Genomic DNA, 25096 nt, shown 5'->3' on the forward strand with positions numbered 1-25096 from the left:
CCACATCCTTTTCACAGAGCTTTCAAGCGACTCTGCCCCAAGCCTGTAGTGCTGCATGGGGTTGTTGTGCACTAAGTGAAGGACCAGCACTTAGCCATGATGAACCTCATCCCAGCAGCCTCTGCCCATCAACCCAACCTGCCCAGGTCCCTCCACAGGGCCTTCCAACCTTCCAGCAGATCAACACTTCCCCCCAGCTTGGTGTTGTCTGCAACAAAACATCATCAGTCGTCAGCAAGAACCATGCAGGAAGAGGAACCAAACAGCAAAAAATACGTTATTAATAGTACTCCAGTGAAATTACAGCTTAAATTCAGCCATAACCACTCCAATTACAAATAAACTCTGATTTTCTCCCCTTAACAAATCTAAAAGGGTGGCAGTTTATTGCTGTTGTATTTGTTCTTGACTTTGATAAATATGCGCGTAATTAAAAGCATTACAAAAATCAGCATTTTTACTTAACAAAATTAAATTGCTACGCCTTCATTAAAGCCAGGACAGGCCAGCTTAGTCTCTGCCAACCATGTGCGTCTCCTTGGGCCTGTCGATACGGAAGAGAAGCTCCGCAGGCAAGAAGTACCCGCAGTACTGCACGCTGTCCGGCGTGGTGTCGTTGTGGTAGTGCCCTCCTTCCCCGTGGGCGCTGAAGCAGTGCGTGTGCTCCGTGCGCAGGTCAAAACCCTGTGAGTAAAGAAAGGCCTGTGAGCACGCTTTCCTGGAATTGGTATTTTAAAGTACTTGGATAATCTCGCTTCTGTATTTCCACAGATCTCAAAAGGAGGCTACAGCCATGAAGCAATGAAGACTTGCAAGGTGCTTGTGAAATTAATAGTAAGAAAAGCAAAGAGGAGCTTAGTTTTTTTAAAGAATTTAGAAACCCTGAGAGCCCCCAGCTTTTGCTGTCAATATCCCAGAGATCTCCTTTTTTTTTTTTCTAAATCAGACTTATCAAGGAAGCCCTACTGGAAATCAGAACCACTCTGCACTGAATACCATAGAAACATTCAATAAAGGGACAATCTCTTCTCCAATTCTGAGGGCCAGCTTGGATGAAAAGAGGAAGAATAACAAATAAAATAGCCAGCATCCTCGCCAGTGACATCACTCCTATCAATTTTATATATCCAGAGGACACTGGTGAGTAATGCTATGGCATTAGAATGCAAGAAACAGAACAGTTCATTAACACAGGATTAAAGCTGTCTTCCACTGTTATCTCTGTGATGGCATTCACGCATTTCCAAAAACACTGCCCCAGCTGAGCGCTGTTGTGCTTCCAATGGATACTGATAAGAATGCTCCAGCTGCATCCACTACACAAGTTGTACTGATTCAGAATAGCGCAGCTGTTGGCAGCTGTTTTCCAAGTACTCAGCATTAGATTCTGGGAAGATGCACACGATTTAGTCTTAAGCCAAAAGCTGCTAAATAAAGACACAATGAAGTCACACCACTGAGCGTATTCAAGCCTACAGCTTGTCTCATTTCACTCTGGAAATTTTTACTTACATTATTTATTAGTGCATTGTTATTTTAAAAAATCAATTTCACCTATGGCTTCCTAGTTACTTCTGAACACAGTCTTCTTAACATCTTAATGGCTTTTGAAACCTGATTACTTTTTATCCTGAATTCTTTGTTGCTGATTTTAGTGCTTGTGCAAGGTGTCCTTCTAACTTGAGGAATTGCAGGCTTTAATTTGCATCAGCAATTGAGACACGTTGTACACATTTTGAAATAGCATTGGCAAGAAACTTCTATAAGTGAGCTACAAGAACATGGCTGATCAAGCTTCCGTGCTCTCGACATTCCTCCTGCTGTGCCTAGCTGTAAGTGCACACCCTGCTGTTAGGTTCGGGATGCAAACACTTGCACACTTGCAATTGGAACAGAAGCATTAACCTCAATCCTCTATGAACGCCCACTACATTCCCAAATTGATTGACTGCGTCTAAAATTCAAACCAATGACAGAAATGAGAAGCTTGTATTTCATCACACACCCCCTGAAAGCATTTCACACAATACATACACACTCCTGTTCTTAAAGTGAAAATCATATCCAAGGCAAAATCCATCACAAGCCTTAGTTTACACTTAGAAATGAGGAAGAGACTCACTGGATCCCTGGAAACGATTACTGGCTGACAAACCAGTGGAGCCTTCATTTCAAAGAATTTGAGCCAGTTATTCACATCCTCATCAGTGTTCAGAGGACAGGCAGAAAATTCTGGAGGCTACAGCAAAAACAAAAGCTTTAAGTGAGATGAAGTTACTTATACCAAGACACTTCTTCTCTAGAAACTTTCCTTCACCTTTCCCCACCCCACTGTTCTGTTCAAGTTACTTCTTGCCTTGCAGAAGCTCACCCATTACTGCATTTCTGCCAGAAACAGAAGTGATCAGAATATAACTTCTTTCATTGCAGATGCTTAGTGGGAAAGCTGCTGAAGTAAGGATTCTCCTCCTAGGATATTTTAGAAGCTCAACTAGTTTTTGTTTTATTTTGTTTTCCAATGCTTATTGCTTTCTGTAAATATCATCTCAGTGCCTGTATTTCATTTTATTTCACTTCACAACAGTTCTACAGTTCCTCCTCTAGTGGCCCATGGATTTCAAAAGAAAAGATCACAGTATTAAGGTCAAGTAATACAGCATCATTAGTTATGGGATGTCAGTTTTGTAATAGCAGCTTCTTAGCTTAATACACTGCTTATCCTAACAGTTTACATATAAATCTAAAAATACAAGGGAAAAGTCAGGGCAATGAGAGGTTACGTCTTGATTTATATTTCTGTTTTCAGAAGAATGAAGAAAGTGATATGAATTGACAGCAACTTACCATAATGTGAATCTTTGCTTTCCCCTTCTGAATGACAAATGTACCACCCATCCCAACTGGCTTTTCTCCATAATGCTTCTCTAAAATTTGTCTCAGACAAGAGACGAAATTAAGTTCCCCAGTTCTTCCATTGGCTTTCACTTCAATGACCTGGAGAATAAAGTTATTTCGTAACTATCTTCCAGCAACAGCCTGCAACGGTCTGTGAAAGTTGCTCTGAAACTCTCCCACACTCATAACCCCAGATTTCACTGTCACAGCAGGACTTTCCCCACAGCTGTTGCTCCGTGTCCTTTCAGTACCTGATCAACTTTGGGCAATGCTAGCTTTGCCTGTGAAGGGTACTGGGCCACAAGTCTTTTACCCACACGTGAAACAATGGTATAAGTAACCCCCTTCTATCCACTAGCTGGCTTCACCTCTTAGAAACTCTTGGAAATTGAAAAGACTGCTCAGTTTCCATGCAGTAAACAGCTTTTTTGGCTGCTCTGCCAACAGCGCTTTGTGCTAGCTGTGCTGGGGGCAATACACCTACAAAAAATAAGTGTACAGAAATGATTTACGCAAGTCAGTCATTGTACAGCAATAACCTTAAGTCACTGCATGTTTGGACTGGATGTGAATGGATGATTTGTAACGGAAAAGTTTTACTAAACTATTACTTATTCCTCAAAAATTCAAACACTTCTCTGTCTCCACCATTTTTTCTCCTTGTTCACCAACAGTAGTTTCTTCCATTTGGATACTTCTTTCAGAGAATTGCTTCTTTACTGTTATCATAGAAGATTTAAGAACATTGAAATGTGGATTTCCCTTCAGCCACAAAGCTCTGCAAGCAAAGTCACCTTTGCTCCAGGTACGCACCTTGCCAGGTTGGCCCTCGCTGGCATAAAGGTTGGCCAACAGCCCAAACTCGCAGTCGGTGTATTTACTGCTGTACTTCTCGAGCAGGCACCCTTTATCGGCAGGATTTATCTGAGCGATGTAGCTCCCATTTACAGCAGGCTTTTTATCGCTTTGAGTTTGAACAACAGGGATAAACTGAGAGAAAGAACATGCAATAAGTCAAAATAAGTTAATAAGAACATGTAAGAGTCAGTCAAATGAATGTAAATTTAAGCGTTGGACCGTGATCTCAAGAAATAATCCCCTTCATCACATGCCCTTCATCTCTCAGGATGAGGAAAACGTGGTAATATTGTAACGCAATAGAACCTCCAGAAATCACTTTTACTTCTCTGAAGAGTTAAATGGAATGTTCTGTGAAGATGAATATTAGTGTTAAAAAAGACCAGCCTTTGAGGTCTGAGCCCTGCCATGCACGTATTGGAATTCTACATAATACTTTCTCAAGTTGTACCTTAACAAGCACTATTATAGTGTCCCAAATTTAACACTGAGATAAGCTATCTCATCTGCTAATTAATCAAAACAGGGTGGTAAGGCCAGGGATCTATGCTTGAAAGGACTCTGACTACCTAAAAGCCCCCCAGGCAGCAGTTTTTGTCTCCTACCTCGATTGCAGGTAAACATTTTGTATGCAGAAACTTTAAAACGTAGAACGGTAAAACAAAGTCACGCAAGAGGGCAAAAGACAGGAGGCATTTCAAAGGTATTTCATTTGAAAGCCTTTTCATTTTGATTCAAATGAAAGGCATTTCATTTACAGGTAACTTGGACAGGCATGTCTACATCTTGTCATTAAAACCACTGGTCAGGCTTTTGTCAATCAGTTTCAAGAAAATCACGTTTCCTGTGTGCTTCAAATCAATCACACGCTTTCTGGAAGATTACAAGTAAAAATCAATTTGCATTATATCGATACTATGCACCTCATTAGATGGCTCCCATCTAATTTCTTCTCATGTTGTTTATGTGCTTTTGGCATGAAAGGTGTACGTCGAATGATCATTTTGTTGTAAATGGGAAACACCGAGCATGGCAGTGCTCTACTGTTTTGATACTTCCATGAATTCATTGAGAACTGTCACGCTTTTTGTTACTGACCTCAGCATTTACACCAAGAATCCTCGATGAAGCAGCTCCAGCTCCAAGAATGAAGGCTCCAGGTAGCTCTATGTCTTTTGCAACTGCATTGAGATCATAAACCTGCAGGAGACACAAACCTTTGATTGTGGTGTTCTGCTGTGATCTGGAGTTATCGTCTGTTCACTGTAACCTCTGGATGCATTTCATTCACAACAGCTCATTGGTATTTTATATAATTAGGATGAATACAGTTCCAAACTCTGAACAACACAACATTTAGTAGTAACAGATTGGGTACAGCCCTGACCATTTTGTGGAAGAGAGAGTCTGCCTGTATGTTCCCTTGCCATTTTACTGAAAGCTGAACTATTGTTTCTATTGAAAATTGTATTTGTATAAGACAAAAAAGAAATCACATGGAAGAGAATATCATATAGAGACAGATATGCCAGGTATCAGAAAGGCAGCATGATATTCTTGGAAAAGAAGAGTAATGTGAATCTAGTGTTGGCTTGAAAATGCAAATACAGACAGTTTTTACACAGAAACACGGCTGTGACTTGAAATCACCGACTTCAACAAGCCATATATAAGCATGCAGACAAGCCCCTTGTTTAGTATTTGTTCCCATGGCTCCTGTCACAAATCGTTTGCTTTCAATACTATCTGGTATTTGAAGGCAGGAGAAGATGAACTGCCAGATACCAGACAGCATATGAAATTTTTGCTAAGATCTGTAAGATTTCCTGATGCGGTCTGTGCATCAGAATCAATCTAACAGAACACTGAAAACTAACACTCTTTCACAAGTGGAATCTTATAGTAGCCATTAGTCCTTGGTTTTGTTTTTATTTCAACACAAAATCCCTTTTCTATTAAAAATGTATTTAAAACCCACAGCTACTACAGAGAAAAACTCACTTTTTCTTTCTGTACAACGGGTATGAGGTAAGGAACACCTCCCACATCTGCTATTCTAGGCTTTCCACAGATTCCTGAAAGAATACATAGAGTTAGCTTGGTAAAATGTCTTCTGTGAAATTCTCAAGTAAGCACGCAGTCTAACGCACCAAAGAACTGGTTCCTAAAGTTTCTTTAGAAAGTCAGACTCAAATTTTAGAAGCACCTTCTCAAGGTGCTTCTTTACCTACGTTGATGACAGTGAACTCAGATGAGTAGCACAGATGACATGAGGCATCTGTCTTCTAGACAGCTCATGTCAAAGACAATGAATCCCACTCAAAATAAGACAGTTTCTTCAATTTCACATACATGGATGGAAGGAATTTACACCAAGTGGAAGCACTGCTCCTTAGGTTCAGGTAGTGATTGGCATAGATCAAAAACATTTATCCAGCTGGAAGATAACTTCATTTCAAAACCTTTAGCGTTTAATAAATAAACCTTATTTCCTAAGTGTGTATTGCAATCATAGGTGAAGAAAGAAAATGACGACAAGCACTCGAATGATTTGTCCTTGTTCATACATCAACTAGGAAGCAAATCCAAGAGTAAAATGTAGCTTCCCTCTCACACATATTCTGTACCAAAAAATGACCTAAGCTTTCCTAACATCTCTAGAAGATCAAAACCAAGTACAGTCAGGTAGCAAGAACTGCAGAAGTCTCTGTGGAAGACTGGAATGCTAGGTTACCTTTAACAGGAAAGTTGAAAGGCTCCTTAGTCAGATCAGGACAGTCTATAACAGAGACTTGAGCATCAGCAAAGTTTTCTTTAAGCCCTTTCTGCAAAACTGTAATAAAAAAAAAAGTAATGGCAAAGTTATTGGCAATGAAACATTATCGAGGGGTGGACAAGTTACCGAACAGCACAAAATATTTTTAGACTTTATTTCAGCAAGATACACTTTAAAAAACATACTCTAAGCAAATCTATCTTAAATCTATTAATTCAAATGTTAGTGCCTATATATGCATTGTTTCTCAAGCCAGAACTTTGCATAAGATAAAGAGCTTGTTCAGAGAATTATTAGTTACCACATTAATTATGAATTTTACAAAGCTTTTAATTGACATACCGTAGCTGTGAAGTAACATGGATAACCTTAAACTACATTCAGCAGTGTTTTTGCTTTGCAAGGGCAGGAAATTATGATCACAGTCAAGTATGATATGAGAGCAAAGAAGGAAGCAAGTTTTAGCTGACAAGGCAATGACTTTTTGAAATACATGAACTAGACTGTTTGCAATTGCTTGATTATAATCTCCAGACACCGTCTGGAAGCGTCTGCTCTTACAGGATATTGCCTGTCATGTTTCCATTCATGTGAAGATTATCTGGCAAGATTTTCTGGGGGGAAGGGGAGGTGTCATTTGTTTTAAAGAACAGTGTATAAAAAAACAGTATTTTTCTTTACATCCTAGTGTGCTAACAGCAAGAACATTCTGCATGTATTAGCTGTAGAGAAGATATGATAAAAACTTTAAAGTTTGAAGGGCACATTTTAAGTTTGTAAAAAGTTACGCTCTCTGCATGACTTACCTCCAGCAAGCTCCTCCAGGCTTGGAACATGAAAAGCAAACCTTTCAACTTTGGCCATTTCCTAATTGTTACTGATTTCTTCAGGTAATAAATATATTATCACACGCTGTAGAAGTGACTGATCTGTCAACAAGAGTAATGGTTCAGTGATTAAAACGGTCTGTTTTCAATACGTAACTTATTTTTCAAATTCATGCAAGAATACATAGACAACAGTAGAATTGCAATTATGTCTTCAAGGGAAAGACTGACAGCTTCGAGGTTACTGTTAATTTGCTTATGTGCTTTGGAAGAAGCCATAAATTGTTTTTGAAAGAAAACTGGGCTTTTCTAAAGCATGCTAGTTGCCTCCCCAGGTCTTCCCTACGTTAATGTTTACTCTTTCAAGCATTAGGTACTGCGGACTTTCAGCCCTGGTTGTAACATGTTCTCCACTTGTTTATGGGCACGTGCTTCCCTTTCCAGAGGGAAACAGGCTAGCAGCACTTCTCAAAAGAGGAAACAACAGCAGCAAGTTCTACCATATTGGGCCCTGTATGGGTACAGAGCCCATAACAAAAAGTTCTGTTTGGAACATAAGTGTAATAGTCCATTTTGAAGTGAGCTCTATTTCAGTTAGCCTTGCAACAGCAAAGTCATCTATTAGGGCAAACCACCAGCTCTGGGCACAAACATCTGATTATATGCTATCTATAATTCAGCCACAGCAATCATTAACTCCTTAGGCACGTGTCTGCTGTACACAACAAAAAAAGAAAATGTGCCCCACTCATTCAGATCTCAGGCTTTGTGGGAAAAAGCCAAAAAATCATATTGCATTCCCAGATCTCACAGAGCTTTTGTTAGAAGGGACTATGACATGAGCTACCTGCTAATGTATACTGTTAGCTTCCATTAAAAATAAATTCCTAGCTTTTACGATTGAAAAAAAATATTTTTTTTTTGAAAAAAACAAAACAAAACACAACTGTCCTTATACAACTGTCCTCTTGAGTCTGCACTGCTGTTGCAAGCAGTAGAGAAAGGAAGAAAGAAAGCTATCTGGGCTAATTTTCATCTTACTTGGTCTTATCCATCTCCATGAGAGACTCTCTCCCTTCCTTGGCTTGTGGAAGAGAAGGTAACAGGCTGGATGTGGTGCCTCTGGTAAAAACCTACCTTTCTACCTTTAGATAGATTAAATCAGACTCCAGGACTTTAAGTGTGCACTGAACACAAGAAAGGGAGTTATTCAATCAAAGAGTGAAGATGGCTTTGGCAGCATTGTTTTAAGTCATCCTCATCCTCTCAAGAACCTTTTGTCACGTCCAGAAGGAAGCTGTGCCAGAATTCACGACACCAGTTGGAAAAATCATTAAATAGATTGAGGCTAGACCTGGTATTGTGCAAAGGACTGAGGCAAGACTTGGACACAGTTCAAACAAGTAGGCTCAAATGTAACACCTAGACCATCACCTGCTGGTTAAAGGACAGTAGTCAGCTCACCACAGTCACGAAACAGAAAAACTGGGTAAAGCTCAGTGTCCCATAAAAAAACCCATCCAATTGCTATGTAGTAGTTGACCTGGAAGCAAGCAAAAAGAGAGGTAGATCAGTTAGTCACCAGCCTAAGGACAGCATTTTTAGGGAGTTTGTGTGGTGTGGATGAGGGAGAACAGGGAAGGAGACAACAGGCAACCTTTCAAAGCAGTGTTGGTGTGTCATGGACAGAAGTGGTAAAATACCAGTGAGATCATTAGGAAGAGACCTTGAATGGTGCAGTAAGAACTGAGACAAGCATGCGAAAAGACTTCTTAGTTTTTCTTTTCCAAGCAGGAAGACAACATCAGAGATTTGGTGGGGGCCAGGAGAACGCAGATAAATAGAAAGCATGTTCATGGGGTAGGGAGTGCCTGGTATCAAAACCTGGAGTAAAACTAATTTGGAAGGCAGAAACGTGAAAGGAAAAGTTCAAGTCCCAGGGAAACTTTGAAGATGAGGGGATGCAGGGGGCCGCGGGGACTGCTCGAGGGACGGGACCGGGAGAGGAGTGGGTCAGGAGGGACCAGACCGGGATCCCTGAGGGACCATCAGGCAGAGGCGAGGAAACAGGGCAGAGAGAGAGGAAACAGCAAAGCTGCCGCTGAAGCCAGCAGAGGGAGAAAGAAGGGGATATTGAGGCCGGGCAGCTGAGGGAAGGAGGCGGGGAAGCAGCAGCAGCAGCACGGCTCCGCTCCCTGCCCGCCCGGCACACAGCGAGCCCCCAGTTACCGCCAGGAGCCGCAGAGCCAAACCTGCGCGACCGCCGCCTCTCCACAGTCCCACAGCGAGCGGGGAAAGCCCGGCAGCTGCGCCCCTGTCAGGCTGGGCTACGAGACGGGAGCGGGCTGGCTCCCTTTGAGACAGGGAAGGCACCGAGCCCCTGCCACCGCCTCCCGGGGAGTCCCTCCCCCGACTGCCTGGAGGCGGCACCGCCACCCCCTCCATGACGCCTCCAGCCATCCCTCCTCCTTTCCCTGCCTCCTCCCCAGCTCCTCTCGCGAGAGCCGGCCGCTATTTAGTCCCCGGGGCGGCCATTTCGAGCCCTTTGCGGCGCCGGAGCGTGAGGTGAGAGGGGCAGGGGGGGGGAGCGCGGTGCCCGCCGCCATTTGGCGGGCGAGGCGCCCGGCTGAGGGGAGGCTGAGGCGATGCTGAGGCGATGGCCGCTCCCTCCTGCTCGCCCAGCGCTTGTAGCCGGGAGCCTGCTTGAGGAGCGAGCCCGGGGAAGGGGTGAGCCTGTGGAATGGGCCGGGGATCGCCTTAAGGAGCGGGCAGGGCGGCGGCGAGTTTCTCCTCACGGCTGCCGGGGCGCCCCCGGGCTGTGGTAAGGGCAGTGGCCGCGCACAAAATGTCCGCCCTGGGGCTGGGCGCCTTTGGGCTGCTTTCTGGCTCTCCCGAGGGAAAAGATCCGTCAGTATGTAACGAGTGGGTTGGCTTTCTTTTTCAGGGAGCTGCTTGGCATGCCGCGTGGTGAGAGAGACGACGTAGAAGCTGGTGCTTAGCCCCTAACTGTAAGTGTTATCTGCAGTTGAGTGGGGAAAGCTGGTGTTGTTGCAGGTGCTTTTGTTTTGGGGTTTGCATTGCTCAGGCCTTGTGTGGATGGCCACAAGCAGCAGAGCAGCCATGCGGCTGCTCTGGCACCAAATGAGGCCCCTCTGGAACCACATTAGGGTGAGCTTCATCCCCCTACACGTGCTTTTAGTGTGGGTTTGTAAACAAATTACTTCAGTTTTGAAAAAACATGGAAGGGAGTAGGTAACATGATACAAAAACTTACTTCGAAATTAAAACACAGAATTGTAAGACATAAAACTTGCAAATGAAAAGGGATTGTGGAGTTGTATCAGCCTCACTGATAGGGAGACTTGGCTCTGATCACAAGAGTGAGGAAGAACTTACCTGAAGAGGGAACACAGTGCCCCAAAGCAGATCTTAATGAAAACAGCTGAGCTTGTAAAGAGCAAAACTGCTGAAACAGTTAAATAGTGAATGAGCATGCACAAAGATGGAAAAGTACACAGTGAAGACTGAGCCTTAATCAAAAAGATCCCAAAATGCGTCTACCAGAGGATACTGCACATGTGAGAGTAGGAGGGACAATATGATGATTAGTTCTGAGAAACCATTAACATTAAATGCTTACCTTTCTTGGAAATGGTGTGAATATATATCTCTCTAAACTATAAATAAGTACTCGTTGTTATGCTTGGGTGCGTGTGTTGGTGGAATTATTCCCCATGTATCCATTGCTGTTAATAAAGCATACCTGCTTTCTTACTCTCAAGAACGAGTCTTGGAAAATTACAGTACCTTTTTGCATTTCATCTGGCACCAAAGAAGGGCACATTTGGCCCCTCTGCTGCTTCTGAAATTCCATTAGGTCGATTTTCAGTTCTGCTGTACTCCCACACCTGCGTTTAGTGCAGGGTGATAAATAAATTACTTTAATTTTGAAAAAAAAAAAAAAAAACAAAAAACAAGAAGAAGGTTCTACCTTGAACAATTATATGATGCAAAAACTCATTCCCAAATGTAGGCTGTTCATAACTGCTGATGTGCAGTGATACTGATAGGTCTCTTGGCCTGAATTTTACCGATATTAGCATAGAACGAACCTTCTACTATATGTCCTGCCTCGTGAGGAATTTTGTATTATATGTTTTGCTTAGTTAAGCACTAATAAATTAAAGTGGAGGAAATGTTGCAACATAAGAAAGAAATTAAAGAGCATGTATAACTTTGCTGGCACGTCAGCAAAACAACACTTTTTAAGGAAAAAGTAGTGAAAAGGGGTTCAGGGTTAATCAACAGGCAAAGAGGCTTGAACAACCACCTTGGCCACTGCTTCAATTGAGTCTATGCGGGTGGGAGGAACATACATAAATAATTTCAGTAAAGCAATAGTAATATGTATGACTTTTTCAAGAAATGGAATGAATATGTAAACCTTGTGATTATATACATATATATGTGTGTATATATATATTATTTTTTTTTTTGGTCAGCCTTGAGAAGGCAGATGCACTTTGGCAGAGCAATCCATACGTGTCTCCAGTGCTGCAGCTTTGATAGTAAAGAATGCCCACTTGCTAAGATTTTCAAATAGGTCTTAGAGTGTTTTATTTGCTGCTTTTACGGTAACAACAGCTGCAATATAGTCCTGTGGTATTTGTCACCTTTTTTCTGATCGTAGCTTGTAGCTGTATGGGTTGGGGAGGAAATGGAACTTAGTCCTGTGAGCAGTCACGGTCCTGTAACCATTTGTTTTGGCATGTTAATCTTATCTATTACAGCTGGTTTATATGTGTAAAAAGCATGTTAAAATTCCCAAGATAGAGAACTTTCTTTTGGGGCTAGTCTCCATTTTTGTTATTAATCAGTAAACAGAATGCTGATAGATTGTTAGAGCAGGAGACCTTAAAGAACAGGGAAATGGTGTTGTTTCTCATGCCAACAGGCCTGGATAAATTCGAAATTATTATAAACTACAGTGAAGTGAGGGCTTGAGTGTGACTTAGAACTGCAGCATCCTTTAAAGTTAAGCTGCTGGCTTACATGCATGTGTCCATATACAGGAGAACTTCATGTAAAAGTTTGCACACAAATTGTTTTAAGTGAACCCTTTGAAATGGAGCAGGGGAGGTTTGCCTGGCTAACACAGGATTTTCTTTAACTTCTTGAATGCTCATTGATTTTAGGACAGATTGAAACATGACTGATGTGGATGAATCCCAGGCTTCTGGTTCCGATTACCCTGATGCCCAAGACCTAATATGCACTCAACAGGAAGAAACGTACATGTTACATGAGCACACAACAAATAACCAAAGGAAATGCTCGCGCTCAAGGCGGAAGGGTGCCACTCCTGAGGAGTCTTCAGTTGAGGTCATCCTGGACAGCAGTGATTCAGAAATGTGAGTTTTTATTGCTAGTTAGAGAACTTTTCATGCACAAAACCTGTGTGATAACCTCATGAATGTACGTATTCTGTTGAAAGTAAATGTTTCTTGGGTGACCTTTTTGCTTCTAGTGGCAGTGAGTACCACACCGCTGAACCTTCAAAGCAAAAAAGGAGATCACAACCTTCAAGGCAACAAGTGGAAGATGTTATTACAGTGCATGATGATGAAAGTTCAGATTCTTCTCCATCTCCTCTGAGTCCAGTGAAGCTACCTGAACCCTCCAAAGAGAAGAAATCCAAGCTTAATTTGAAAGCCATTTTTGCCTATCACTTCAGGGGAAGGAAGTTTAAAACTGCTGCACACAAAAATTTTCGGAGTAAAAGGAGGAGGAGGAAGACGAAGACGGAGACTGAGACAAAGACAAAGACAAGGCATAAGCACACATACATGCCTACTAGGAGGCCTCCACTGACAGCCTCGCCACAAGAGAAGAGGGAAAGGCTTCTACATCGGGGTGTTCAGTTCCCTTTTGTTGAAAAACATTATGGGACAAAACATATTCCCTTAAAGATGGTTCTTAACTATGAGGTGAGTCCTGTTTTACTGGAGAAATGCTTTAATTTTCAATTTATTTTAAAAACAGGGAATGTAATTTGGCTGTTTTCTGCTTCTACCCAATGTGCTACATACAATGAAGCAAAGCTGGCTTTATTTTTGTTAGGCAGGACACTTGCTGTTTTCTGTTTGATACCTTAAAGAAAAACACAGCTGAAATAAGGGTGTCAATTTAATACTGCAATTTGGTTGATAGTATAAAGACTTGATTTCTTTGCTTTATCATAGTGGTATTTTTAAAATCTTGCCTGATGTTTGTGTTTTTTTTTCTTTAGCAAGCAGCTACAAAGGGATATTTGCAGTACATTGAAATGCTCAAATATGAAGAACACCTCAAAAAGGCTTTGAAAGCACTTCAAGCTAGTGAAGACTTAGAAAGAGAATGTCTGGCAGTACGGAAACACAAGTACTTAGATGATGAAGGTCCCATTTCCCCTATCCAGGAGATGAAGTAAGTTCCTCTAATATTTTTCGGGAGTAAAAAGCTTGCTGTCTTGTTCTAAACTAAAACACAAATTTGAGTATACAGCGTCAATGCTGTTATCAACAGGTAGATGCATGACTTTGATCGGTTAAATGACGATGTACTCCTGTAAGTCAGTAACATGCGTGGTGGTTTAGCACTGAGGAACAGCTGAGCCACCACTATGGCGTGGTAACAGAAAGCTCCTGTGCTAAAACAAGGACAGGGAGATCACTCACCAGTTACTGTCACAGGCAAAACTCAGCATGGGAGATTAATGTAATTTATGACCTATTGCTGACAAGCTAGAGGAGTGAGAAATGGAAAAAATGAGTTAAAAACACCTTCCCCCTATCCACCCTCCTCCACCTCCTCCCCCTGAGCAGCACAGGAGAGCGGGGAATGGGGACAAGAGCAAACCCCTGGTATTTGTTGCTGAACCTGATGCTCCACAGTATGAAATCAGCCTTCGGTCAGTTCAGGTGGGCACTCTCGCTGTCTCCACCTCCTATTTCTTGCTCACCTGTAGCCTGCTTGCTTGGGGGTGGGCTGGGTGGAACAGAACGAGGAAAGGGCAAGTTGTGAAGCTGTCCAGGCACTGTTCAGCAACAGACACAAATCTTGCAATCGCAAATCCAAAGCAGAGCACCTTATGGGCTGCTACAAAGCAAGCTACCCCAGCCAGATCCAGTGCAGTCTGCTACACCTAGAGCTGAACAATTCAGGTGGAAGAACAGTTGGCTGTAATAGTGTGTGATTTTTGTGACCCAGCTGTAGGTGTATTGAGCTCTAATCTACCCTTTTTGTTAACCTATACCCACATCATGCAATTGAAATGTGATTGACTGAAATCTTCATTTTGGGGAAATATTTCCTGAAATATTTTCCTGGAGGAAATATTTCCTGTTCTAGAGTTACCACAAATAAAGTAGAGCATTTTATGATACAAGGGTATCATCTTAGGTCTGTATGATCAAAACAGTTTATTTACACACAATAAGTGGATCAAAAAGTCAGTAAGGTGACTTGGTGTTGTAAATATACTTATTAGCACCTTAAAATGGGGAAGCTAGAAGATGATGTAAAGGTACAAGCCTGTTCAGGTATTATTCACTTGCCACTCAAACTGGTAGCTCTTGTGTGTTGAAGTATTCGGGTGAGCCACTAAAGTGGGTAACAGTAGTAGGACTAAAATTGTCCCAGCTTTCTGGGAAGTTGTCTTGCTGTAAAAACTCATGGACCGTAGTGGAAATGAGTTTGTCCTGCCTGTGTTGGTAGCTGGGATGTAATTCTGTTGCCAGAAACTTGCCTGAGAACAGCCTCCTGTAAAAGCAGTAGTCTTACCCACAAGCTGTAGCGCTTCCATACCCATTACGAGAAGCCAGGGATTGTGGTAGGAAAACAGCCTAAGTATGTTAAGCTACTATAAGAGTACTGAGTTTGATTTAAATTTTGTCTATTTCAGTGATGACAGCAGCATGGGTGCTGATAATGAAGATGACTTTGATGTCAGAGTAGTGGTGAGTAAATATTCCTTAACTTCAAAAACTCCATAACCTTCTGAGGTTAAAGAAGTTGTAGGTAATGTCCTTATCAAAGTGAAGTGTCTCAAAATTAGACTTGTGAATATGCTGTCTTTCATTGATTCAGGACAACAGCTGTTTCATTTTAAGCAGCACCCTTCCCAGTAAGAAGAAATCCAAGACAGAAACAAAACGTGCGAAATCAACAAGAGCAGTGGAAGTAAAAAAGAGAGACCGTGCTGCTGCGAAGTCTGGGCTTCAGCAAGGTTCACTCCAGTGAACAGCAAACTGCTAAGGGAGGTGGCAGTGGTCACTATGCAGATACCCTGTTAAGGCCTACGTGGGTTAAAGTGTTGGTCTGAAGACCACGTTAAGCTATCAACGCAGCAACCTAGTCAGATTGGGTTTAAGGTGAGTATGTCGGGATTATTTGTGTCTGACTGTTAGGAAACAAGTATAATTATTTTGCTGAGCATTTATCTGTCAGATCTCTAATATCCTTGATGGCTGGTAATAGTGTTTAAATATTAGCTTCTGCAACTTAACTTGTATAATCAATGGATCATAGAATTGCAAAATTAAGAAATGTTCAAAATCTTGTGATTTAACAGAAGCAGACTCTAGAAGAGTGTGTGTGTGTGCACATATGTGCATTCATGTTATGAAGGGGAAGTCAGAGACCCCTTCCATAGCTTTGCAGAGGAAACTTCATGTTTCCCTATTGCAACTTGGTAGCTTTAAGGGAGTAAGACCGAATGATATTTGAGGGGTTATTCTTCAGCATCTCAAGGAAATGCAGGCTGTGTTTCAGAATACTAAAGTGGTTAATTGGTCTTAAGTTTAAAGATTTTTTAATGGGGTCTCGTGAATGTAACTAAGCAGAAATAGGAAGTTCTCTAGGATGATGGTACTTAACAAGTGCTGCCTCAAATCCAAATTTCCTTCCTGAAAGGTGTTTGAGACAGTTGGAAACATGACTAATGAGCTTTAAGTGATAACTCCTAGATCACAAGGCTGTGGTAGAAATATTTTTTTAAAAAGTTATGTTTAAAAAGCTTACCTGTAAATCAAGGAGATGTAAATGAGCAATGGGTTCAGCCCCAAATATTCTGTAATAGCCAAATTGCTGTCGGCAACAAACTAACAGCTGTTCAGCAGGTAGAAGTTGTTGATGCTGAATGGGGATCCAAAAAAAAAAAAAAGCAAGCATCTGCTTATCTTAGAGGCTGGGGAGATTCACTGTGGGTGCTCAGTACAAAGAGGATTGGTCAAGTTGCATTCCTTATTTGCTTGAATTAAGGTTTCAAATCTTTGAAGATTTCCCTTGAGGTTTCCCTATTGCAACTTAATAGCTGTAGGGAGGAATAAGACTACAAAAACCTACTCTTCAGTAATTGAAGATGATGATTAATCATGGTCCAAAATTAATGGCTGAATGTAACTCTTCTAGGCGTCTACCTGAGAAGTACTCTGGCTTCACAGACTCCTCCTGGACCTAGGAGTGGGGTTCTTGCTGGGTAAGGCATAGCGAGGTGGTGTGTGGAGGGAGTGCTGCTCATTCTGCAGTTCACGTGATGAATTTTTCTGTTCAACTGCTGAGTGACTCAGAAATGAACTAAATTTCAATTCTGATTAGAACTGGATTTGTACACATGAAAAGCCAGCTTGTTACAGCTGTTAAATTGATTGCTGAAATGTAGCTTTTGGCTTTAGGAATCTCACTTCATCATATCTAATAGTTCTTATCCCTTTCCTTTTTTTCCAGTTTCTGTTGCTTTTGGATAATGAAATACCAGTCAACTAATGCAAGAGGTGAGCTGTTACTTGGTTTGCAGTGGCTATTTACTTCAGGTAGCTTTTGCTACCAAAACAAAATGTTTTTGAAAAACAGTCTAGTGTGTTTCAGGTGAATAAATCACATTTCACTGCTATGTGTGAAGCCTTGAGAGAGAAAGTTCAGAGTAACACTCCTTTTATCAGTCTAACCAAACTTAGAGCCTGTAGCTTCTGCTTGAATGGAAGGTTTTGGGCCCCTCGCTACAAGAAGGACATCGAGGTGCTTGAGCGGGTGCAGAGAAGGGCGACGAAGCTGGTGAGGGGCCTGGAGAACAAGTCCTACGAGGAGCGGCTGAGGGAGCTGGGCTTGTTCAGCCTGGAGAAGAGGAGGCTCAGGGGCGACCTTATCGCTCTTTATAGGTACCTCAAGGGAGGCTGTAGCGAGGTGGGGGTTGGCCTGTTCTCCCACGTGCCTGGTGACAGGACGAGGGGGAATGGGTTTAAGTTGAGCCAGGGGAGTTTTAGGTTAGATGTTAGGAAGAACTTCTTCACTGAAAGGGTTGTGAGGCACTGGAACAGGCTGCCCAGGGAAGTGGTGGAGTCACCATCCCTGGAAGTCTTCAAAAGACGTTTAGATGTAGAGCTTAGGGATATGGTTTAGTGGAGGGCTGTTAGCGTTAGGTTGGAGGTTGGACTCGATGACCTTGAGGTCTCTTCCAACCTAGGAAATTCTGTGATTCTGTGATTCTGTAAAATAATTCTGTAGTACCTGCATATTAAAGGCAGTTTTTTTAGAAGTCATATATGGAAATACTTCTGTTTAACCTGGTGTTGAATGCCACAGGGCCTCTCAACCAAGGACAAATGTGATTTGTTTTGGATATTACCAGGAGCCTTCTGTGCTGAGGAGGTTGGAGAGCTACTGTGCACTTAGTGTCCTGGTGGTGTCCCACCAACAATTTCTGTACAGGCGGGTGTCATGCAGCTGCAGCTTCTGATTGCTTCCCGCTGGTAAAATCCCATCTTAATGCATGCCCTGTGTTTTGGGAACATCAGAAGGGAGCTAGTCCTGGACATCTCTAAAGCTGTGAAGCTTCCTTCAAGAAGCTTCTTTCATGTGTCAAGTTCTTGTGTCTTCTGGAGGGCCTAGGAAATAGCATGGAAGAAGAACACTTTAGGTAGGGTAGATGGACAGGAAAAAATCTGCAAGATAGGAAGGTAAGAGATGCAGCTGAGCAAGTAGTGAAGCCTTCTGAGAGCATTCTTCCCTGTAAGAGGGTAGGAGCACAGCATCATCTTCTGGCCTTTGCTGTAGGAAGGGTACTAGACTAGAGAACTTGTGCTGTGCCAAATTGATTTCTGTGACGGTGTATCTGATACTGAACTCGTTGCCCCAGTTACTGTAGTCCAAATTACACCTGTCTAAAAACAGGAAGCATGATATGAAAGGTGACAGTTATTAATGGGGTAAGTAGATAGGAGACTGAGGAATTGAGCTTCATTTCTGTGTGCTCTTCAAATATAGCCTAAAGATAGTGAAAAATAAGGTGTAAGCTGATGCCTTCAGTTTGTTTCAGCACGTGTTCAGTTTTTGTCTGGTGCTGTAGACAAAAAACCTGGAACCTAGTGCTTAAAAAAAACCCTTCTTCGCAACCCACAGCTGATGCATGTATTGGTTGTGTTACTAATACGAAGGGACAATCTTTGCATTTATTCAAGCAGCATTTAATCTAAATCCTGAATTCGGGGTGGGAATTTTATATGGCCTTTGCAGAAGTACAGTCTCGTTGCATTGTTTCCTTCCCAGACTTTGTGGATGAATTCACCGGCTTGGCAGCACTGAGCAGTTGTAACTTGTTTTTGGACTACTTGAATTCTTGAGAGCTGTTTGCTGACCTTCTGATGTACAAATCTTCTGTACACACTCCTGTGGAATGCATTAGGAAAAGAGGTAAGCTTTGTGTTCCTGCTGGGCGTCAGCATGAGAGAATTAATCTTTTTTCAGAGAAGTACATTGAATACTGCAATAAGTAATCAGCAAGTAATCAGCCTGTGCACTGTATGGCACGTGTGCCCAGCAGTGTCTTCCTGATGATGTATTCAAAAAGCAGCACTGCAGTGTTTCAGCTGCTGGCATCATGGTTTTAATGTGGACATGCTGATTGAACTTGGTGTTTCTGTTGAAACAAGTAGATGAAAAATTTCTTGGAACTGTTACGTGATAATATTTTTGGTTCCAAAACATTTCTTGCAGTGGGAGGTATCTGAGGAAGTCCTTGCATTTTGAAACACAAATCCAGGTATCAGAAAGTTAACTGGCTGAGTTTTAGAAACAGAAGTTACTTTCCAGGCATAGTGCAGCGTTGTTATGCCTCGTTTTTCAGCAAATAGACACAACTCACTGTGTGTCTGAATTGAACAACGTGGCTAGAACAGCAACAGGTTGTGCTTTCCTCACTGTAAAGCTCATTGCAGTGGTGACAATGAGGCCTGTAACAGACTTAATTAGTGAAACGATTATGCAAGCATGGTCTAAAACGTAGCTACAATAAAACAAAACCCCAAGGGTTGGCTTGTTTTCCTTTTAAATTCGGCATCCTGCCTACAGGGGAAGGTTGGCAGCTACAAGAAGGGCATGAAGTGCTCCAGTCCTGTAAATGGTTCATGAAAGCATACTTGTAAGCTGTCTTAAAGTGGAATCTCATACCTGTTTTCTTGACATCCCAATACCAGTTGATGTAGGTAACTCGCTTACTTACATTTCATAGACCATAGCATTTGCATTTCTTAAATTGCAGGTAGATTTTGTTGATGGCTTTGTGACAGGCTGGGCCACGTCTCTGATCTCAAAAGAAATGTTTGATGTCAAATATAAGAATACCTGAGCTGAACTTAGAACTGTTTCTCAGATCCTGTAACTTGCTGTCCTTTCAGGAAGCCCACCGACCAGTCCAGTCTGAAGGAAAGTCTTGGTAAGTTGGTTTGATACCAAATTCTTATGTCCGTTGATGAGTGCAAATTAGCTGTCCTACTTCAATCCACTGAGCTGGTACATTGCTGTTTTTTCTTACTGGGGAGATGCAGTGTTGCTGCATCAGATACTCACCTTCCTCCAAATGTGAGAGTATTGTAAGATAATTGTTGTGATGATTGGCAAAATGTTCAACTGCTCTGAAGAGAGTGAGTGAGAATAGCCTTTCTGAACAAACCAGTTCTGTGTTTTTCATCTCACTTTATTCTGGGTGGCCATTCTGAATTTACAAGCAGTGTTCTGTCAGTGAGTAAAGATAAAGGCTGACTTTTTATTAATTAAAAAACCTGTCAAATTACATAGTTGCATTTAATATTCGGATGTCATAGCTTTAAATGTGATTCCAGTGAGCGAGGTTATCAGAAATGCTTCTGGTGATCAGAAATCACTTCAGTAATGCTGTAGGCTCTACTTGTTTGTGTGCACATATGTGTCACTTCATAACCTTGTAATGACGTTGCTTTTTCAGGAGGCACAGAGAGAAAATGAGAAGAACAAGAAGCCGTTTCCCAGGAATATGAACCTGCAGCAGGTTAGTATGCCAGCTGAGGTTGTGCAAGTACGTATGTTATATGTGTTGCAAGTGTTTAAATAAATGCTGTAGTTAATTTCCTCTGTTGATTCCAATTAAGGTACTGCTAGCTTTTTAATATTAAAACTGTTGCTGATATGAAGGATGCACTGCGTCTTAGTGCATTGTTTCCCTTCCCTCTTCCCCTAAATTTATTGAAAAAAGTAAAAAGGTACTTTAGGAGCAACTACTGTTCTATGCTTCTCTGGTCTGTTGGATTTGTATCTGTTGTATTAGTTGGTGGTAACAGCAGTGGTGAGGTCTATCCCGATGGGATCTCTGCTGTAGGTTCATGTCGTTGGAAACGCCTCACAGAACAAACTTGTGGTTTAGTTTTACCCATTGAACTACCTGTTAGCTCTGTGGGATAAAACTACAAGACAAATCTTCATTTACTGTTAGAGGAATAAATATAATGCGTTATGTTCTCCTTCAGGTACTGGCTTCTGCATTTCACACAAATGAAAAGTGGTGCAAATGGAGAAGCTTGGTAAGAGTCAAAAGATGTGTTCTGAGATTTCAAGTGTAACTAACATGGTTAATTACATGGCTTGAATTTCAGCCATTTTTTTGTGTGTGGGTATCAAAATTATTCCATTGTTGATTGTGGGTTAAGTTTTCTTGTCTTGGGAGAGTCTATTCCAGCTGTAATCCTACAGCAGTTATTTATTAGTTCTTGGTTTGGTTGCTATAGCTTTTTAAAAAGAAAAAAAGCCAGCAGTCCGGTATCTGTCTGGTCTTGAAATAACTTCATAACATGCTGGGTTTTTGTTGTGTTATTTGAGCAATAAATACTGCTTTTCTATCTTTAAGCTTCAAATTCTTCAAATGTTTGAGTTACATTTTGAGCTTTTCAGCCAGTTTACTACTATACTGTTGAAATTCCTGGATTCTGTTCTACAGAGCATAGCTTAAAGTAAAACATGCAAAATGCTTTGGAAAAAGTAAATACTTGGAAGTTCTGAAGCTGCTGAAATTGATGGAATTTCTTTTCTCTTAAATGCATGACAGCTTTTGTGAAGTGGGTTTAGAAAGAGCTTGAACCTTAATGCGTGCAGTGGTGGATGGAGCTATTGCACCTGTTGCACTGTATGGTATCTGCACCCAGCAGCATTCCTCTGATGGGGTGTTCAAAAAACAGTGCTACAGCAGTTCGGCATTTGGCATCGTTGGTTTTCATTCTGCCGTGTGTGTTAAACCTGGTATTTCTGCTGATACAAACCTTGTCCTCTTCAGGGATCTGAGTGCACTCCTTATTCCATGCACAACATTCCAGTGGGAGAGCTGGTTCTCCCAGGTGTATTCAGTTTTTATTTTTTTTTTTTTAACAGGTGATTTGGAATACAGAACAAAGGGAATTTTGTATTTTAAAAGGATTAGCTGTGGAAGAGGATAATGACCTCTTTGACTGGTAAGCACTGAGTTACATGTTAGTACGGAAGGTTTCAGGCAACTTTACAGAACTGTGGTTGTTAACTTGATAGGACTTGAACTAAACTGTCTGGTGAAAGACAGAAATCCTTGCCCAGTAGCAGATGGTCCTGGGTGTTGGCAGTACCTGGGCAAGCTGCTTCATCTGCGAGTCAAACCTGGGCATTTGTGTAAATTGAGTGGATGCCACAGAGTTAGACAGTGATTTTGTAGCTCCTGAAGCAAGGGCTGTTGCTGGTCATGATTAATTCTTTCTTGGAACATTTAACATATTAGGCTTGTTGATATGCAGCTTGGCATATTGGCACGATTTTGATTGGTCCTTAAGAAAAAGGATGGGATACTTAAATCTGGGACTTAAATACTGATTTAAGTTGGTGGTAGTAGCAGTGACAATCTGGTCATTACCAAAGCTGCTAGGATGTTAAGTTTCTGGTAGGCTGTGGACATGACCACAAAGCAAGTCCATCAGACTCTTGAACTGCCACCTTGTGTGGCACTAGATCTGCTGGGAATAAAGCCTGAACTGAACGTAGGTTAGACACATGCTCCCTCCCTTCTGCTGGTAAAGTTAACCGAGCAGGTTCCTGCTGAAGTGTTGGGCAGCTCTGACACTTGGGCTACCAAGGAGTCAGTTTTAGAATCTCCACCTCTTAATTCAGGCTCCAGAAGCTGCTGTGGAGAGAGTTGTGCATACAGACCGGGGAAAACAAATGTCTGCTCCATGCAGTCTGCAGCCAACTGCAGCTTGCTGCACTAACCATCTGACTTCTTAGCTTGTAGTGTCAGTTACCAAGTCACTGAACTTCAGAGGGGTGAAAACACCTGAGTGCTGCTGGAGCAAGTCTGAAGGTGAGATGCTTGCCAGAATTGCTGGTACTAAAAGGATGCTCAGGGTCACTTCAAAGAGGGTTTGCCTGGCTGAAAAACCAGCAGCTCTTAACGCGGTGACCGTACATTGAAATCCTCTGCAGGATGCTGTGGACACATTGTGTGTGCTGTGGTCTATTTCTGAGGAGATAAAACCTGATGCAGTAAAGCTGCTTAGAGTGAAAAAAGTTGATCTACTGCCCTGTCACCTTTCTGAGGTGCTGGTGGAGAGAGGATGCTGCTGCTTTCTGCCTTGGGGGTGTGATGTGCCTAGAGCTGCATGGAAGTCTTCGAATAGATCCAAAATAGGTGGGGGAGGGGATGGAAGTGCAGGACTGAAATGCTAGAGACACTGGTTGGAATAAAATTATTATAGTCAGAGCTGGCATTGGAAAATGTTTTTTTTTTGCCCATAAACATCTTCATTAAGGGATATATAAACATGTTCCTGCACTACTGCATTTCCATAGGCACCATATTACCAAATTTAGTTGCTTTAAACAGTAGGAAAAGATGAAGACAACAGTTTAGATGGCTTTCCTCTGGAATCATGGTGCTAATGTGTGCTCTTCTCTTTCAGGTCCTGCTGTGATGTTGCTGCAAGTTTGTTGCAAGGAAGAACAGAACAGCTCTTAAATGCAAAGGATGCTAGTGTTAATTGCAGTAATTCATGTCACTCTAACTTTCCTTACTGCTCTGGAAACTGAAATGTGTTACCAATTGCTTTTCCCCCACTTCTGTTATTTGAACTCAACTGTATTCAGGCTTGGGGGGTGTTTATTCAGTACATCTCACAACATTTAAATAAAAGTAATGTCTGAAAGGAGCAGCTGCAGCTGGGGATTATTTCTTAACCCTATACTAAAAACCATGGTGAAGTTGGTTTCTTTTTCCCTTTATGAGAAAGGAACAAGAATATTCAAGCATAAGACAGAGCAGCCTTTTAAAACCATTGGGGTGAGTGAAGATGAGAGTAGATCCTCCCCCCTTCAGCTGCATAATTACTCCCTCTGCTCCCCCCACATGCAGCAACCCTCCATGTCACTTAATTCCAGGAATGACAAACTGCCTTTGGCTTATGCGCTTTACTTAGGGAGGAGGGAGCAGTTTGAAAATCTCTTCAGCTACAACAGCATTGATAGTGCTTTCTGGAACAACAACAACAACAAAAAAAAGCAGCTTTAATTGTTTAAAGAGAAACTCCTTCCTTTCTGAGGCTTTGCTTATCCAGGGTCAGGTATTTCCCTATTTAACAATGGCCAAATTTCATAGAGCTACACAGGTACTCTACCAAATTAACAAAATTCAGCCTTGCAGTAGCAGTTCAGCTTACAGTTTGTGTTATCCTGCCCTCAGCTCTAAGATGCATCTAAGTAAACATGAACTACATAAAGCATGAAGATGCAGCTTTTCAGAAGGAACCCATAAATGAAGTTTTTTTTTAAAAAGAACCTTTATTTTTACACAATGTGTGTTACTAGTTGTTAGAACCAAAAATGCACATCACCGAAGTCTTTGAGCATTGTCATTCTAGTAAAGTTTGCCACAGGTTAAAAGTAATTAGGGTTTGCAGAATTACTGCTGAACTGTTACATGAGGTATTACACAGACACCGTATTGAAAGAAGATCTTACAAGTACTTGCTCTTTCAAAGTGTACCTGTCCAGTAATGGAGAGCGCTCAAAGGCTTCTGCCAGTCAAGGTGTTTTCCCCGTCTTCTTGGCTCGTAATTTTTCTAGCATTTTCTGCAAATAAGAAAATCATGAGAAAACAGTCATACTAAAAATGTAGTACAGCAGAAAACAGGTACTACTTGGGTGTAGCCTGAACATTTTAACAGCAACTGTATAGCTCCTACATATAGCAGCTCCTGGTCATAGGCACATCCAAACAGGATCCTTGCCACCTTGAGCTCAGGTACGCTCAGCTCAGTAGAAACAGAAATTCCCTGGAACAGCCAAAGCCAATTAATTTCCTTTAGAGAAAGATTTCAGCCCTAAGAGGTGCTCTGAACTTACAAACACAGTGACTGTGTCCACTCGGGCTGTCTGAAACGTGGTA

General features: G+C 41.8%; 2 protein-coding genes and 8 non-coding genes across 15 annotated transcripts; 9 read left to right on the top strand and 1 right to left on the bottom strand.

Moving 5' to 3' along the window:
* Positions 1–295: 295 nt before the first annotated feature.
* On the bottom strand, positions 296–9755 carry C1H11orf54 (chromosome 1 C11orf54 homolog). 2 transcript variants are annotated; one of them, XM_032194418.1, is made up of 10 exons: positions 9609–9755; positions 8791–8899; positions 7336–7458; positions 6488–6586; positions 5755–5828; positions 4852–4953; positions 3709–3885; positions 2845–2994; positions 2123–2239; positions 296–684 (listed from the first exon to the last, which is right to left on the bottom strand). In XM_032194418.1, exons 3-10 carry the CDS (start codon positions 7391–7393, stop codon positions 511–513), a joined length of 951 nt encoding a protein of 316 aa, XP_032050309.1. In that variant the 5' UTR covers positions 7394–7458; positions 8791–8899; positions 9609–9755; the 3' UTR covers positions 296–510. The 2 variants fall into 2 exon arrangements, with proteins under 2 accessions (XP_032050309.1, XP_032050316.1); XM_032194425.1 differs by lacking the exon at positions 8791–8899.
* Positions 9756–9886: 131 nt separating this feature from the next.
* On the top strand, positions 9887–23852 carry TAF1D (TATA-box binding protein associated factor, RNA polymerase I subunit D). 5 transcript variants are annotated; one of them, XM_032205228.1, is made up of 16 exons: positions 9887–9921; positions 10301–10364; positions 12552–12767; positions 12884–13343; positions 13646–13821; positions 15299–15353; positions 15484–15767; positions 16807–16873; positions 17122–17168; positions 18940–19083; positions 20067–20104; positions 20633–20722; positions 21171–21224; positions 22066–22145; positions 22942–23017; positions 23616–23852. In XM_032205228.1, exons 3-7 carry the CDS (start codon positions 12565–12567, stop codon positions 15634–15636), a joined length of 1047 nt encoding a protein of 348 aa, XP_032061119.1. In that variant the 5' UTR covers positions 9887–9921; positions 10301–10364; positions 12552–12564; the 3' UTR covers positions 15637–15767; positions 16807–16873; positions 17122–17168; positions 18940–19083; positions 20067–20104; positions 20633–20722; positions 21171–21224; positions 22066–22145; positions 22942–23017; positions 23616–23852. The 5 variants fall into 5 exon arrangements, with proteins under 5 accessions (XP_032061119.1, XP_032061122.1, XP_032061120.1 ...); XM_032205231.1 differs by having other exon boundaries at positions 20633–20695; XM_032205229.1 differs by having other exon boundaries at positions 20042–20104; positions 20633–21224.
* Positions 16922–16993, top strand: LOC116485251. The gene has a single exon (XR_004252849.1). It is a non-coding gene; the product is annotated as a small nucleolar RNA SNORD5 (small nucleolar RNA).
* LOC116485244 lies at positions 18708–18834 on the top strand. The gene has a single exon (XR_004252843.1). It is a non-coding gene; the product is annotated as a small nucleolar RNA SNORA40 (small nucleolar RNA).
* On the top strand, positions 19186–19323 carry LOC116485237. The gene has a single exon (XR_004252836.1). It is a non-coding gene; the product is annotated as a small nucleolar RNA SNORA8 (small nucleolar RNA).
* Positions 19502–19633, top strand: LOC116485239. The gene has a single exon (XR_004252838.1). It is a non-coding gene; the product is annotated as a small nucleolar RNA SNORA1 (small nucleolar RNA).
* LOC116485233 lies at positions 20269–20341 on the top strand. Its single transcript, XR_004252833.1, has one exon. It is a non-coding gene; the product is annotated as a small nucleolar RNA Z40 (small nucleolar RNA).
* On the top strand, positions 20989–21120 carry LOC116485241. The gene has a single exon (XR_004252840.1). It is a non-coding gene; the product is annotated as a small nucleolar RNA SNORA18 (small nucleolar RNA).
* Positions 21818–21956, top strand: LOC116485236. Its single transcript, XR_004252835.1, has one exon. It is a non-coding gene; the product is annotated as a small nucleolar RNA SNORA8 (small nucleolar RNA).
* Positions 23060–23192, top strand: LOC116485238. Its single transcript, XR_004252837.1, has one exon. It is a non-coding gene; the product is annotated as a small nucleolar RNA SNORA25 (small nucleolar RNA).
* Positions 23853–25096: the final 1244 nt, after the last annotated feature.

This window comes from Aythya fuligula, chromosome 1 (assembly GCF_009819795.1).
Source record: "Aythya fuligula isolate bAytFul2 chromosome 1, bAytFul2.pri, whole genome shotgun sequence".
NCBI classification, from domain to species: domain Eukaryota; kingdom Metazoa; phylum Chordata; class Aves; order Anseriformes; family Anatidae; genus Aythya; species Aythya fuligula.